General features: G+C 43.6%; 1 protein-coding gene across 4 annotated transcripts in view; it reads right to left on the bottom strand.

Moving 5' to 3' along the window:
- LOC126262337 (myb-related protein B) overlaps window positions 1-14,768 on the bottom strand; it is a 210,922-nt gene that overhangs the window by 60,620 nt on the left and 135,534 nt on the right. For all 4 annotated transcript variants that reach the window (XM_049958900.1, XM_049958898.1, XM_049958901.1 and 1 more), the window contains exon 2: window positions 10,518-10,662. In XM_049958900.1, the coding sequence (XP_049814857.1) occupies window positions 10,518-10,662 (145 nt within the window). The remainder of the gene's footprint in view (window positions 1-10,517; window positions 10,663-14,768) is intronic.

Here is a 14,768-nt window from a genome sequence, read left to right on the forward strand (position 1 = left end):
TATGGATATAGATGCACCATTGTAATAAGATCCATGATAATTTATGGGGTTCAGTATGGGGGAACAAAGTACAACAGATGGTGGTCGCTAAGGAGCTTCCCCAAGGTGCACAGACAGCGCAGCCATAACAGGCGGAACCAGCAACGATCCACCGCTGGGATGGAGAACATGCTGGACATGACCCCATTACACCTTTGGGTTACAGTGGTGGCAGCAGACTGGACATAAAGGTTAGAAACTAGAAACAACTGGGAAATTTTGGACTCCCAGAAACCTGCACCAATATACACGGTGACTCCGTGATGATGTTGCAAACTTTTAGAGACGTTATCAATTTGGGGTAAGGAACCCTGGGCCGGAAACGACAGTCGAAAGTTACAAGCGAAAATCGCTCTTAATATCCCTCACAGTGGAACACACATACCGCTACTATTGTTGCTAAGATTGTAGGATAGGCAGCTTTCTGAGGTGGTAGTATGAATCAAAAAATGACTAGTAACTACGCGCTGTTGAACAAGTGTCCATACCTCTTAACGTACCAGAATGCAAGTGCCCATACCTCTTAACGTACCAGAATGCATTTTAGAGTCAATTTTTACAATTTTTTTCTTGTTTTGGTCCATACTGCCACCTCTGAAAGTTTCGTACCCTATTATCTTAGCAACAGTACCGATACTTGTATTCAACTCGCTTATAACTTTGAACTCGGTCGTTTCTGGACAAGGGTCCCCCACCTCAAAGTGATACATTTACCCTTCTCCACAATCTCTGATAGTTTGTAACTTCATCAGGGAATCACCCTGTAACGAATGTGGCTTACCCGACTGACTTTACTAGACTTACAAGGAGATAACCGTACAATAAACTCAAATTCGGCGAAAGAAACAGTGGGCCAAGATCACTTTTGTTTTGTCTCTCGGCATAAAAAGGTCAGTCAAGATGACATTCCACGACAATGACTGGCTTCTCGAAAACAAGCGTGTGAAAAACAGCTTGTTTCATACGACAGCCCGCAAACAGATGCAGACGAACAAATGGATTCCCTATCCTCAAATTTCCGAAAGGCATTCGACATTGCACCATATCGTCGACTACTAACCAAGATAGGTTCATACTTGGTATCTTCATAATATGAAACTTGCAAGCTAGAGGAATATTTGACTCATAGAACCCAATACGTCCCACTGGACGGCGACGCTGTTGAATAGAGGACAGTGTTGTCTTTGGGCGACCGTATCTATTCTAGACCGACTATGACAAACCTTAGGCAGCTGTCGTTTCGGTCACATTAATGATCACCCTTGTTGTACGTTTGTCGTTAACACTCCCAATGACATTCTGGAGAATTAAGAGTAAATATTGTCCCACTGTTGTAACTAAAAACCAAATTTGTCGAGGACTGTAAGTAGAGAAATTAGGCCCTTCTTTTAAATACATAATTCATGAAAATCAGTCAATATTTTCCTTGATGGCCTAATTTTTCGTAGGTGAGGTAAATTAAATGTTTAGGAGTAATACTCAGAAGTGGTATGAAATGGGACGATCACATAAAATCAGTATTGGGGACGACGAATGGAAGACAAGAATTGTTGGAAAGCGTATGAGACAACCAATGCATCTGTGAAGCAAATCACATACAAGACGGTATCGCAACCAATTCTACAGTACTGTTACAGTGTTTGGAGCCCTTATGAAACAAGCATAATAACAAACATCAAACGAATTCACGCATATGCTTCTATGATCGTAACAGTTTATTGCAGCATATGTGAAAGTTTTACTGACATCCTGTGAAACTTAAGTGGGTATCCTTTGAAAAAAAGGCAACTTAGTTCTCGCTAAACCCTGTTGGATATCGTAAGAGAAACGGTAATCGAAGAAGACTGTGGGATCATTATCCTGCCACTATCATCATCTCACGTAGGGGTCATAAGAAGGGACATGTTTGGTTATGTCATCTTACAAGGGAACCTCCCCATCCACCCCCTTCAGATTTGATCTGTGTTCAGTTTTTCAAGGCCTATCCACTGTGCCAACTTACAACTAAATCTGAAGGGGGTGCGATGGGGAGGTTTCCTTGTTAGCAGGCTTCGAGATAACAATTTTCCCTCGTTCAATACGCGAACGCAACAGGAAACAAAAATCGGTTACAGTTGTACGATGCACCCTCCACCATTCCCTGTACAGTTGCTTGCAGGATACATATGTACATTTGCCGCAAGCAGATCCACAGATGGATTGCTTTTAAAACTGCCATGAATTACCACCATAATCACAAGTCGTCGTCCTCACTGCTAAGCGTCGAGACCCCATAAACCAAGCGCCTCCATCCTGGACGCTTACTAGCTTTTCTCACAGAATTCTGAAGAATAAGAGCATAGAACTTGTTGATTTGATCAATCCACCTGCTCGCTGCTCTTCCCCTCGGTCTTTTGCCCTCCATCTGAGTTTCAATAATTATTCTCTCTACGTTTTCTCCACCTCTTCTCACAGTGTTGCCAAAGAAAAGGAAAACTGAAACTTCCTGGCAGATTAAAACTGTGTGCCCGACCGAGACTCGAACTCGGGACCTTTGCCTTTCGCGGGCAAGTGCTCTACCAACTGAGCTACCGAAGCACGACTCACGCCCGGTACTCACAGCTTTACTTCCGCCAGTACCTCGTCTCCTACCTTCCAAACTTTACAGAAGCTCTCCTGCGAAACTTGCAGAACTAGCACTCCTGAAAGAAAGGATATTGCGGAGATATGGCTTAGCCACAGCCTAGGGGATGTTTCCAGAATGAGATTTTCACTCTGCAGCGGAGTGTGCGCTGATATGAAACTTCCTGGCAGATTAAAACTGTGTGCCCGACCGAGACTCGAACTCGGGACCTTTGCCTTTCGCGGGCAAGTGCTCTACCAACTGAGCTACCGAAGCACGACTCACGCCCGGTACTCACAGCTTTACTTCCGCCAGTACCTCGTCTCCTACCTTCCAAACTTTACAGAAGCTCTCCTGCGAAACTTGCAGAACTAGCACTCCTGAAAGAAAGGATATTGCGGAGATATGGCTTAGCCACAGCCTGGGGGATGTTTCCAGAATGAGATTTTCACTCTGCAGCGGAGTGTGCGCTGATATGAAACTTCCTGGCAGATTAAAACTGTGTGCCCGACCGAGACTCGAACTCGGGACCTTTGCCTTTCGCGGGCAAGTGCTCTACCAACTGAGCTACCGAAGCACGACTCACGCCCGGTGGTAGCTCAGTTGGTAGAGCACTTGCCCGCGAAAGGCAAAGGTCCCGAGTTCGAGTCTCGGTCGGGCACACAGTTTTAATCTGCCAGGAAGTTTCATATCAGCGCACACTCCGCTGCAGAGTGAAAATCTCATTCTGGAAACATCCCCCAGGCTGTGGCTAAGCCATATCTCCGCAATATCCTTTCTTTCAGGAGTGCTAGTTCTGCAAGTTTCGCAGGAGAGCTTCTGTAAAGTTTGGAAGGTAGGAGACGAGGTACTGGCGGAAGTAAAGCTGTGAGTACCGGGCGTGAGTCGTGCTTCGGTAGCTCAGTTGGTAGAGCACTTGCCCGCGAAAGGCAAAGGTCCCGAGTTCGAGTCTCGGTCGGGCACACAGTTTTAATCTGCCAGGAAGTTTCATATCAGCGCACACTCCGCTGCAGAGTGAAAATCTCATTCTGAAAAGGAAAACTTTTTGGTTGACACAAAAAGAAAGCCTGGTGGAGATACAGAGTTGTTCAACGTACATCTTTCCTCACTTTCCACACACATTCTATGCGCTGCTTTCTGCGCCAGCAGCACCAAAGCTCAAATTCATCGATACGCTGTTTGTCTCTGGGTTTAAGGGTCCATGTCTCGAAATCATAAAAAAAAGACGGAAAACACGAGTGTTTCAAAGGCCGGACCTTTGTGGTGTTCGTTACTGCTCTGTTCTGCTAGATCTTGGTGGGATGCTTCATGGCTACTAGCCTTAGCATGATCCGTCTCATCTTTACGGCTTCCCGTGCAGCTGATGGTTGACCCAAGATAGAAGAAAGAATGCACCTCTTCCTTTAATCGAACTGCGAGTTCAATCTGTATTCCTCAATCAATTACCATTAGTCTGCACTTGCTGAGAGTGTGGTCCAATCCGTATTGTTGATGTATGTCTTTTACTTCTGTTAATAGTTCAATCAAGTTCATCTTCGCTGCTGGTAAAAAAAAAAAAAAAAAAAAAAAAAAAAAAAAAAAAAAAAAAAAAAAACAACATAACCAGCGACTCGAAGGTTGGTAATACCCAATTGATAAATCTTCAAATAACGATGGATAACCGATGTTTTATGTTAAAATATGATTAATATTAGCAATTTAATAAAATAATATTTCATAAGGTTACGTCACTTCATTGGATTCTACTTAAAACGTACATCTTCCACCACTTTCCATATCCCAGACTTCTCTGTGACATCTAACGAAATATGACAAATGTAATAAAGTTGAAAAATTATTGCGCTTTCTATGATGCCACAGCTCAATCAATATGGCCATCAATTTTCTCACTTTTTACTTTACCTCACCTACGGAAAATCATGCGGCCAGGGAAAATATCGACTGATTTTCATGAATGATGTGGTATTTAAAAGGAGTGGCTAATTTGTCTATTCACAGTTTTCGACAAATTTGTTTTTCAGTTACAACAGTGGGACAATATTTACTCTTAATTCTCCAGAATGTAATAAATTTGGGAGTGTAAACGACAAAAGTACAACAAGAGTGATCATAAATGTTTTAAGACGAACCAGAGTGGGTTACCAATACGTCTCCAATTACTAATATCAAATCATTAGACTTATCACGCATTAAAAGCAATGCTAAAAGCGTAAAACAGTGCTGCACTTGATTCTTGTAATGTTGGTCATTAACGATCCACAAGCACCTGGATACAGCGTAACTGCCAAAAAACCAATTTTTTTTTCAGTTACTCACTATGTCTCATTTTGTGGAAACTTCACCTAACCTAACCACACGCTACTAATAGATTCGTGTAGTGTAATTTGGCATACCCCACGACTTTCGCCACTGTGAGCCACGCGCGCACAATGGCCAGCATTACACTTTCGAAATCTGGTTTCGCAACGTACTGTCTCCGTGTAAAATAGGCTTAATAAAGAAATGGCTACTATATAATGGGCGTCTATCGGTAACATTGTTTGTGACTTTACGTGGAAATTGTTTCACACAGCTGCCGCCTAGACTGGTCGCACAGTTCAATAATGGAGTTATGTAGAAACTCAAGTAGGATATCGAAAGCCGGCAATCGGGTACTGAAACAAACATGCGATTTCACTTAAGGCTGCTCTGCCGACCTGGACGACAGAGATACGTATGTGGAGGAAACACGTAAAAAAGATTTGGAGAAAATGTAACTTACTTGCCCTTCCAGCCAGTACTTTTCGTCCGCCCAGTTTCGTTTGGTAGTACCTGGCGTGTAAACAATAAAGAATTCAACAATAAGCCTTCTGTGGTCGATTAATAATATTACGGCAATTGTTAGTGGTTGTGCTGATTGACAGCTAAACTCTGCTCAACTAAGTTGACCCCTCGTATAAACAAATGTATGCTTTCCCTTTGCTTAAGCACCTGGTGTCTGAAGTCCACTGGAAGTAGGCCTTACTAATAGGTACTTTGTTGTTATCCCAGTGCGAATGAAACTCAGAGAAATGTTAAAGAATCTAAAAAATTTCAAGTTTCCAACTTATCACTGTGCAAACGTTGAACCCATGTAGTTCTTGTATCAAACTTCACTGGGCAATTTGTTACGTTGTTATTAATCTCTGTTAACCTTTCCCAAAATCATAAGCGAAATCTGTGTAAGAAAAAAAGAATTGTGAAAGGTACTTTTTGCGGTAGGAAAGAGGGGCAGGAGGGCGTGCGCAACATTTTGCTGAAGTTCTGCCACGAGTACAGGATAGCATCATTGTGGCTCTGGCTCCAGACAGATGCAGTTAAGGCGGCGAATTCGCAGCCCTACGCGTTCTATATTTGGATGCGCAAAAACGAAAACAGGGTAGAGTAGGGAACTGAAAATGCTGCTGGTACGTACGCTATATATCGTCCACCATACCTGTACGGTCGTTCGCAAGGCACATGGATACGGATATTATGTGAAATCTGCAAATGCTCCGCAATGAGGTAGACAATTTCGGTCAAAACAAGCAAAAAGTACATCACATACGCATGCAAACACAGCTACAGTTAGTGAATAGATCTTGCAACTATTTGGCGCCGCTGGTGAGTCGAGCGTATTGCGACAAGCTTTGCAGTAAGGCGGCATTTCCTGTCGCCCCCAGAGCTATTTCCGAGAAAGATCTGGGCACACACTGGATATACACTGGAGTGCGCCATGCTAGAGACACACCACCTTGTGAGGCGAAAAGAATTCCGAGCGAAATGGGGAGAAAAGCTGTTACGCAAAACTACAACTGCCAATCGCCTTGACCGGGCTCTTAACTACGCTCACATTTCTTTCGTATCAGTTTATAACAATTCGGACCGGCTATGCCTTGCGCAAAGTTCACACTTTTTTCTCCACTCTGGTCACGCAAAAAATGCGGTTTCGCTACATCATTTGAGATTTTTACCAATCAACAATTACAACTGCTGTACCACTTTTCTTTTTACATTTGCGTCTAAAAGTGACCTCCACCAGTGGTGTCGGGCTGCTATGACTGCGGAACTGCAGTGTACGGGGGGCGCATGACAGTGCTTTGGCGTCCGTATGTTGCACTAACTATTTTAGATTCTCCATGTGGCAGGTATTACTTACGATTTACACATCCCGCCCAGCCCATTTTCACACAAGAACCGGCTGCGTCAAGATTAAGTCAGTCTCAGTAAACTAGCAAGTAGTTAATTTTAGATTATTTTGTAACTTCAATTTTCACAAAAATGTTCACAAAAATGCAATTAAGAACGTCTAGTGATACGCACGTCATGTCCGAAATGCGTAGCTATTTTTTTACTTAAAGGCTTAAATATGTGACTGGTAGCAGAACAAGCTAAGTTATTTATAACAATCACGGTATAAACTCTATGTGACGATGATCATGGTCAATTATCTTATTTTTCTCAGAGAGGTAATGGTACCGAAGTTGCACTTCTGTCCAAGTTACCTGTAACATTCCAACCTGCAATCCTAGAATGGGACTGCACAAATAACCCATTGTTCGCGTGGAGCAGTTCCCAGGACGTCCTGCAGAAGACTGATTCACAAGTTGGGGTTTTCCGTCGCCCACGTATTGACAAGGGGCACTCCATTAGTAGCAGCAACCTAGATGTGTTTACCCATCCCTTGCCTTATAGGCGTCGACCTGTTCAGAGCGCCTGCTCCACTCCCCGGCGGAAAGCACTGACATAACAGGGCATCATCAAAATTGATACGGAACACCAGATAAACATTTGAAACTATGCAGTTTTCCCCAAAACGGGCGCTTCTGCACTCGGGCACGCAAGTACGTGTACACACACACACACACACACTTATTTTACCTTCATGCGATAATATAATTTCTCGTGGCTGCTACTTTTCGCAGCAGCTTTACATACATTGTAGTAGTTTACAAGAAAAGCGTCTTTTGCCAGTAATATTACACGATTTTTTCGTTTTCACTTATTGATTATGGATTTAAAACCTGTTCTTGGAAGTTTATTATAATAATATGGAACGACATAGGAAAGTGTATAATTCATTATTTGAAAACTATGCAAACTTCCATTATGAAAAAAAACCTGTTAAAATCATCGACATTTCGTGTAGTCACTGTAATTTCGTAACATAACATTTCAACCATTTTTTTGTGTCTACATAGAGTTTGGTTTGTTTCTGCAAGTGTCGCCAACTTTCCCGGCCTTTGCTTTTGTGTGTGTGTGTGTGTGTGTGTGTGTGTGTGTGTGTGTGTGTGTGTGTTCCGCGGAAAAAAAACGCGTCTTTCCTCCACGAATTTCCATTTATGTCGCAATGTTTCTGTAACACTCGAAATATTGATCGAACCTACCGATAACAATCTGGCAATACGCCTTCGATGTCTTCCTTTCATCGGACCTGGTAGGGATCTCACACGCGTGTCGCACTAGTGTTATACACGCGGTCTCCTTTATGTGAGCTTTAGTTTCCTAGATTTCTTCAAATCGACCAATGTTGACCTTCGCTTCCTGCTACCGACCTTACGTACTTGTTCTTTTCGTATCGCTACCGACAAGAGTGTGTCAAAGCAGCACAGCACTAAACCTGTATTCGGACATTACAGTGTTGTTTTTCCTACTCACCTCCATTAACACACATTTTTTCTATATTTAGAGCAAGCTGCGATTCATCACACCAAATAGAAATTCTAAGCCATCTTATGTTCTCCTACAGTCACTCAACGACGATATTTTCCCGTACACCACACAGCGTCATCGGCAAAAACAGTCGCAGATTATAGACAAGAAGAGCGTTACCATACTTTCCTGGGAACGCTTCTGATGGTATCCTTGTCTCTCATGAACACTCACTGTCCAGGACAACGGTTCTATTACATAGAAAGGTCTTCAAGCCCGTCACATATCTGAGACCCAATGCATTTTGTATGCTCGGATCTGCGTTAACAGTCTGCAGTGGGACACCGAGTTAAACGCTTTTCGGAAATCTCGGAGTATGGACTCTTGCCTTTCACCCACGGTTTGCAACATATCGCGTGAGAAAAGGGCAAGCTGATGGTTTCGCACTAGCGATGCTTTCTAAATCCGTGCTGATTCGTGGACAATTTTTTTTCTCCCTGGAGGGTTTCTGGGTGTAAAGGATGTACACTCACGAATCTCAGAAATGGACAAGCAATGCTACAAACTGCAAGCTACTTTGAACGGAGAATGCTTTTCAGTTGCTTGCGTCAGTATCCGCAAACGTGGATGCGATTGCAGCCGGCTGGCCTGTCTGCCTGCTAGCGTATTCCAGCTCGGTAAGGCGGGTGGGTATCCACGGGTTCACCGTACCTGCTGTCAACTACAACTCTGAAACGGTTCCCGAATTCTGCCGACGCCCCATTCGTAATCCATTACATACGGGTCCATCTCTATACATCTTTCTTGCATTCACAGCGTCAGATTTGCACGTGGTGGCCTTTTTTCTTCCAGCGTAAATCGGTTTCGCATTAACGCATTAAGGTATCTACGAAATTTTGCTGCCATACGGTAATAACAGTTCGAGGCTACACAGAGTGCGCGAAGGAACTTGCCCCCCTTCTAACAGCCGTGTACCGCAGGTCTCTGGACGAACGGAAGGTTCCGAATGACTGGAAGGGAGCACAGGTAGTTCCAGTTTTCATGAAGGGTCGTCGAGCAGATGCGCAGGACTATAGGCCTATATCTCTGACATCGATCTGTTGTAGAATTTTGGAACATGTTTTTTGCTCGCCTATCACGTCATTTCTGGAAACCCAGACTCTACTCTGTAGGAATCAACATGGAGACCGGAAAAAGCAATCGTGTGAGACCCAACTCGCTTTATTTGTTCACGAGACCCAGAAAATATTAGATACAGGCTCCCAGGTAGATAACATTTTCCTTGACTTCCGAAAGGCGTTCGATACAGTTCCGCACTGTCGCCTGACAAAGTAAGAGCCTACGGAATATCAGACCAGCTGTGTGGCTGGATTGAAGAGTTTTTAGCAAACAGAACACAGCATGTTGTTCTCAATGGAGAGACGTCTACAAACAAAGTAACCTCTGGCGTGCCACAGGGGAGTGTTAGGGGGACATTGCTTTTCACAATATATATAAATGACCTAGGAGATAGTGTCTAAAGTTCCATGCGGCTTTTCGCGGATGATGCTGTAGTATACAGAGAAGTTGCAGCATTAGAAAATTGCAGCAGATAGGCACTTGGTACAGGAGTGGCAACTGACCCTTAACATAGACAAATGTAATGTATTGCGAATACGTAGAAAGAAGGATCCTTTATTGTATAATTATATGATAGCGGAACAAACACTCGTAGCAGGCACTTCTGTAACATATCTGGGAGTATGCGTACGGAACGATTTGAAGTGGAACCATACGCGACTGGAACAGGAAAGGGAGGTAATGACAGTGGCACGTAAAGTGCCCTCCACCACACACCGTTGGGTGGCTTGCGGAGTACAAATGTAGATGTAGATGAATTATAGCCCACACTGGACCCCTGTGAGTAGATGCACTTTAATTATAACCACCCGTTATCTTAGTGCTTTGTGAAGGGCAATTTTTACTATAGATCCTGGTGGTTGCTGTTGTTTGTTGCTCCAAAGTATTTTATAAATTTTTCTCATAATGAGATTGTGAAGTATCATTACTAAAATTGTACTCATCTGTGTAGCGTTGAAAGTGGCGGTAATAGCAATTTAAATATGGGGAAGGAGGGAGGGATGAGACAGTAAACAAACTGTGACGCACTCCAAAGCGGACCCTGGACGCGCGCAGGCAGCTGTTAAGAGGAAAGCCGGCACGGCGGCTGTGGCTGTGCGGTACGCACCTCCTCCTTGCTCCAGCGGCCTTTGTTGATATGCTTCCTGGTTCCCGTGGCCCGGGCGGAGACCGGCGCCGCCGCCTCCTCCGCCGACGATTCGTCCGAAGCGCCGCCCTCATCGCTGGAGTTACTGTCGTAGCCGGACCGGGACCTGGAACAAGGCAAAGGTGGGGTACCGTTAGGCAAATAACCAGGCACGAAAGGGAGGGCAGGGAGCTGCGCGTGTCCGGCCAACAGGCCGATGGTTACCCACCCCACAGTGGACATCTTCCGCAATCGTGCGGTTGCAATGGCTGTTGCCCCAGTTATGATTCCCTATTATCGCCTCATGTGCACATGTGATGCACAGAGCCCAGTCCGCATCGAATGGCCAAATGAGAATCTAAATGAATAAATGAACATGTAGACACACTTACAATTACCGAAGTCTATGAAAGTCCCCATACCTAACTCAAACTTATATTGTTACCACTTCGCCCCATTATGTCCAAACATACACTATCTGATCATAAGCTACTGGACATCCCTATGTAGATCGGAATTGACCACCAGATGTCACGAGAGGCGGAGCCGCCAGTATAAAAGCAAAGGAACACCTCGCAGATCATTAAATCAGCATTACAACTCACCCTATCAAAAATCTGGAACATTCCTGAAATCGAGAGGCCTGACCAGCGTCCCGACCTGAACGCAATACAACACCTTGCGGATGAGTTAGAACGTCGTCTTCCCTCGAGACCCCAGCATCCAACATCACTCGGTCTTTTAACAAGAATGGGCTCCCATTTGTCACTTTCAGACACATTGAAAGTATTCCCACCAGAGTTCTAGCTGTCATATGGGCGAAGGACGGGCACGCCCCATGTTATTGTCCACTAACAGGTGTCCAGATACTTTTGACCGTGTACATGGTTCTTCACAGAGCTATAGGTAGGGACACGGAAAAATAGCTACTTCTTATTTGTTTGTTCTTTCTGTAGGACACTAAACAGCTGAGGTCATAAGCGCCGCGTAATAACCTAAAAATGATCAATACCCGAATTAATTTGAAGTCTGTAATACTCGGAGATAATAGAGTGGAGTAGACGGATAGCTAAAAACGATCACTTGGCATAGAGGACAAACAGCACACTCCTCCTTGGTATCGAGTACTTGCGTCTCGATACCGACACTTCTGAGTTGCTACTCTTCCCCGCATGAATACTTTTTACAAGATATCATACTGAATGATCTTACAAGGGAAACTCCACAACGCACCCCCCCCCCCCCCTCAGATTTAGTGGTAAGTTGGCCCATTGGACAGCCCGTCAGGAACCGAACACAGATCAAGCATGAAAAAAAGTAAGGTGTACTGAACTGTGAAAAAAGAAAAACAGAAACAATAAACGGTCCAGATTTAATATATATATATATATATAATTTGATGAAGATGATATTTGGTTTGTGGGGCGCTCAACTGCGCAGTTATCTGCGCCCATACAAATTCCCACCCTTTGCCCAGCCCAATCTCGCCACTTTCATTAATGGTGACGAAATGATGAGGACAACACAAACAGCCAGTCATCTCGAGGCAGGTGAAAATCCCTGAACCCGCCGGGAATCAAACACGGGACCACGTGCTCGGGTAACGAGAACGCGACGGCGTATGTATGCAATTTGAGCAGCGTTAGTCACGCTCGTGTAGTGTTTGTGTGGTCACGGTGTGGGACTGAGAAAGGGGAGCTCCAGGTTCAAATGTCACAAGGTCCAAACACCCCCCCCCCCCCCCAAATTAAGAACTTTCCGTCCGGTCACTGACGTGTCTGTCTGCTGTATTCAAATCTGTCTTTGCGTCGTTGCATTATGTCAGTTTGCAACAGTGATAATATGTAATGAAGGGACATCCAGACGTACGTATCTCCAATTTGTTCTACACAGATACCACATGTTATGTCTCTTGCGTTCCGTTGTGGAAGTTTTGACTCTTGAATTCCTTCGTTATAATACAGTTCATTTACACAAATCTGAATACGTTAAACAGACACGTCAATGACCGACGGAAGTTCGTGATTTTGTGGGGAAAAAAAAGAGCGTGATTGACTTTGCTCAATATGGCGTACATTAAGGTTGGACCGTACACTGTTTCGGTTTTTCTTCTTTTTTTTTCACAGTTCAGTACACCACCTTCCTGTTTACAGTTTTTGACGGGCTATCCAGCTCACCACTAAATCTGAGGGGGGGAGGTTCCCTTGTTAGTAATGAGTAATGTGCTAAGGCAATATCTACATTAACGCACCTGCAGCAGCAAAGCAGATAGCGATTCTTCTCCTGAAACTTTCGGAGTAACCTTAAAACATTATAACGTGGCAATCAAAACAAAAAAGGTAGGGCAGTTGGCTCTTTCGAACCCGCTTTGGCTGATCAAATGGAACGACCCTTTGTTTGGCGACATATTTCAAGTTCCAATTTCGTAAAAATTGCTGACATGTCACGAAAATAAAAACACTGCTGGATTCAACGTTTGTATAATTGTATTTAAAAACTGTTCAAATATTCTATCTCAATTATTCTATAGACACACTGCAAAAACAGATGGGAGAGTCATCTTGCTGAAGATTGCTCCTGTTGATGCTTTTCCGTGTTCTGTGTTCGTAAACAAGATGGAGACATTGGAGCAGATAGAATATCTACTCTAATACATTACCAATGATATGAATAGACACCTCGTGTTATCGATATTTTTCTTTCACACTGGGTCCCTAGGTTCAGGGACACTTCAACGATTATTCCGAACATCGCATCTTACCAGGGCCACTTGAGAAACGGATATGACGGCGTAGCCACTGCCAATGGGGAATTAACTTACATGAAAAGGATGAAAACGAATGAAATGCAAAGACGTGACGTTATATCACAAAATAGCTAACTACGCTGTAAAGAAATTACCCAGTGGCACGTCCTCTCGTTGTTAGTGATCGAAGTAATGGACGGAAACACCAGCAGTAATGAGCGTTTGAGTCACTCCTAAAGATGTGCTCAGAAAACCTAATACTGAAGGCGACTACTCGTCAATAATGAGGGTATGTGCCACAACGGAAGCTGATCCCGGTTTTCCTGATTTTCTCACATTCATTACATTAGAGTTAATCATTTCAGAGACTTATACATACCTTCTAACGTCATCGAATTTTCGCCGATTCCATTCGCATTATCTCTATTCCGTTCATGTTCATGAAATTAATCCAATTGATTACATGAATGAAATCAGCACTAACACTGATACACAGTTTGCCGAAGTAGCGTCAGGAAGAAAATCTGCGTGTACGATTGAATACTGTAAGCATAGGTTTCTAGAAAACTGTTCGGATCCGGAAGAGTGGTCAAAGGCAACTCGTAAACTGCGATGCTGCGCTAAGGTTTTCTGTATCACACTAGTTGTCAAAGTGGCGCGAGAAGTACCGGAGTACCTAGCGACCATTCTTAACCAAGTACAATAAACACGTTGGCATGTCAAACATAAGGAATAATTCACCATATATGGTATCAAATTCCCTTATGACAAACAGTAGCTAACAATGAAAAGAACCTGCAGAAAATGGTGAAGCTGTGTAAGTGGAAGACAATTAACATTTGTAATGTTAGCAATTTCATTGCACTGCACTAACAAATAGACCTCTTGCCACATCCCACAGATTCTCTCTCTCTCTCTCTCTCTCTCTCTCTCTCTCTCTCTCTCTCTCTCTCTACCCCCTCACTTTTCGTGGAATCGCTAAATGTGTTTAACGTAATGTAGCATAATATCGGCCGCAAATAAATCTAAACAAGACAGAACACCGTGTACTTGTTTCTGCACAAATGTTTCTACCTTGTGCCGCCTTAAACGAGGTTTACAGATTATGTTTGCTTGCAGCGCTCAAGAGGTCAAAATTAGCTAATCAGTACGATTACAAATAAAATAATCTATGCACGAAACAAGTTCTCCTAAAAGGAATTCATTTCAGGTAATCGCTACGATTACAAATAAAATAATCTACGCAGGAAAAAATTTCTCGTAAAAGGAATTCATTTCAGGTGTGACCCCAAACATACAAGACAACTGTGGTAGAGGACATCTGGTTACAAAAACGGAAATTGTAACAAAAGTTCTATGCAGCGACAAATCGGGAGGTTTTGCAAAGAGACGATTGTTGTGAAGGCGTTAACCCTTCATATCGGCTGATACAGACCACGGAATACCAAAGATGCGAAAAAATGAAGTGCACACAAAGGAGGAAAGAG

The sequence above is a fragment of the Schistocerca nitens genome, chromosome 6, assembly GCF_023898315.1.
Source record: "Schistocerca nitens isolate TAMUIC-IGC-003100 chromosome 6, iqSchNite1.1, whole genome shotgun sequence".
Taxonomy (NCBI): Eukaryota; Metazoa; Arthropoda; class Insecta; order Orthoptera; family Acrididae; genus Schistocerca; species Schistocerca nitens.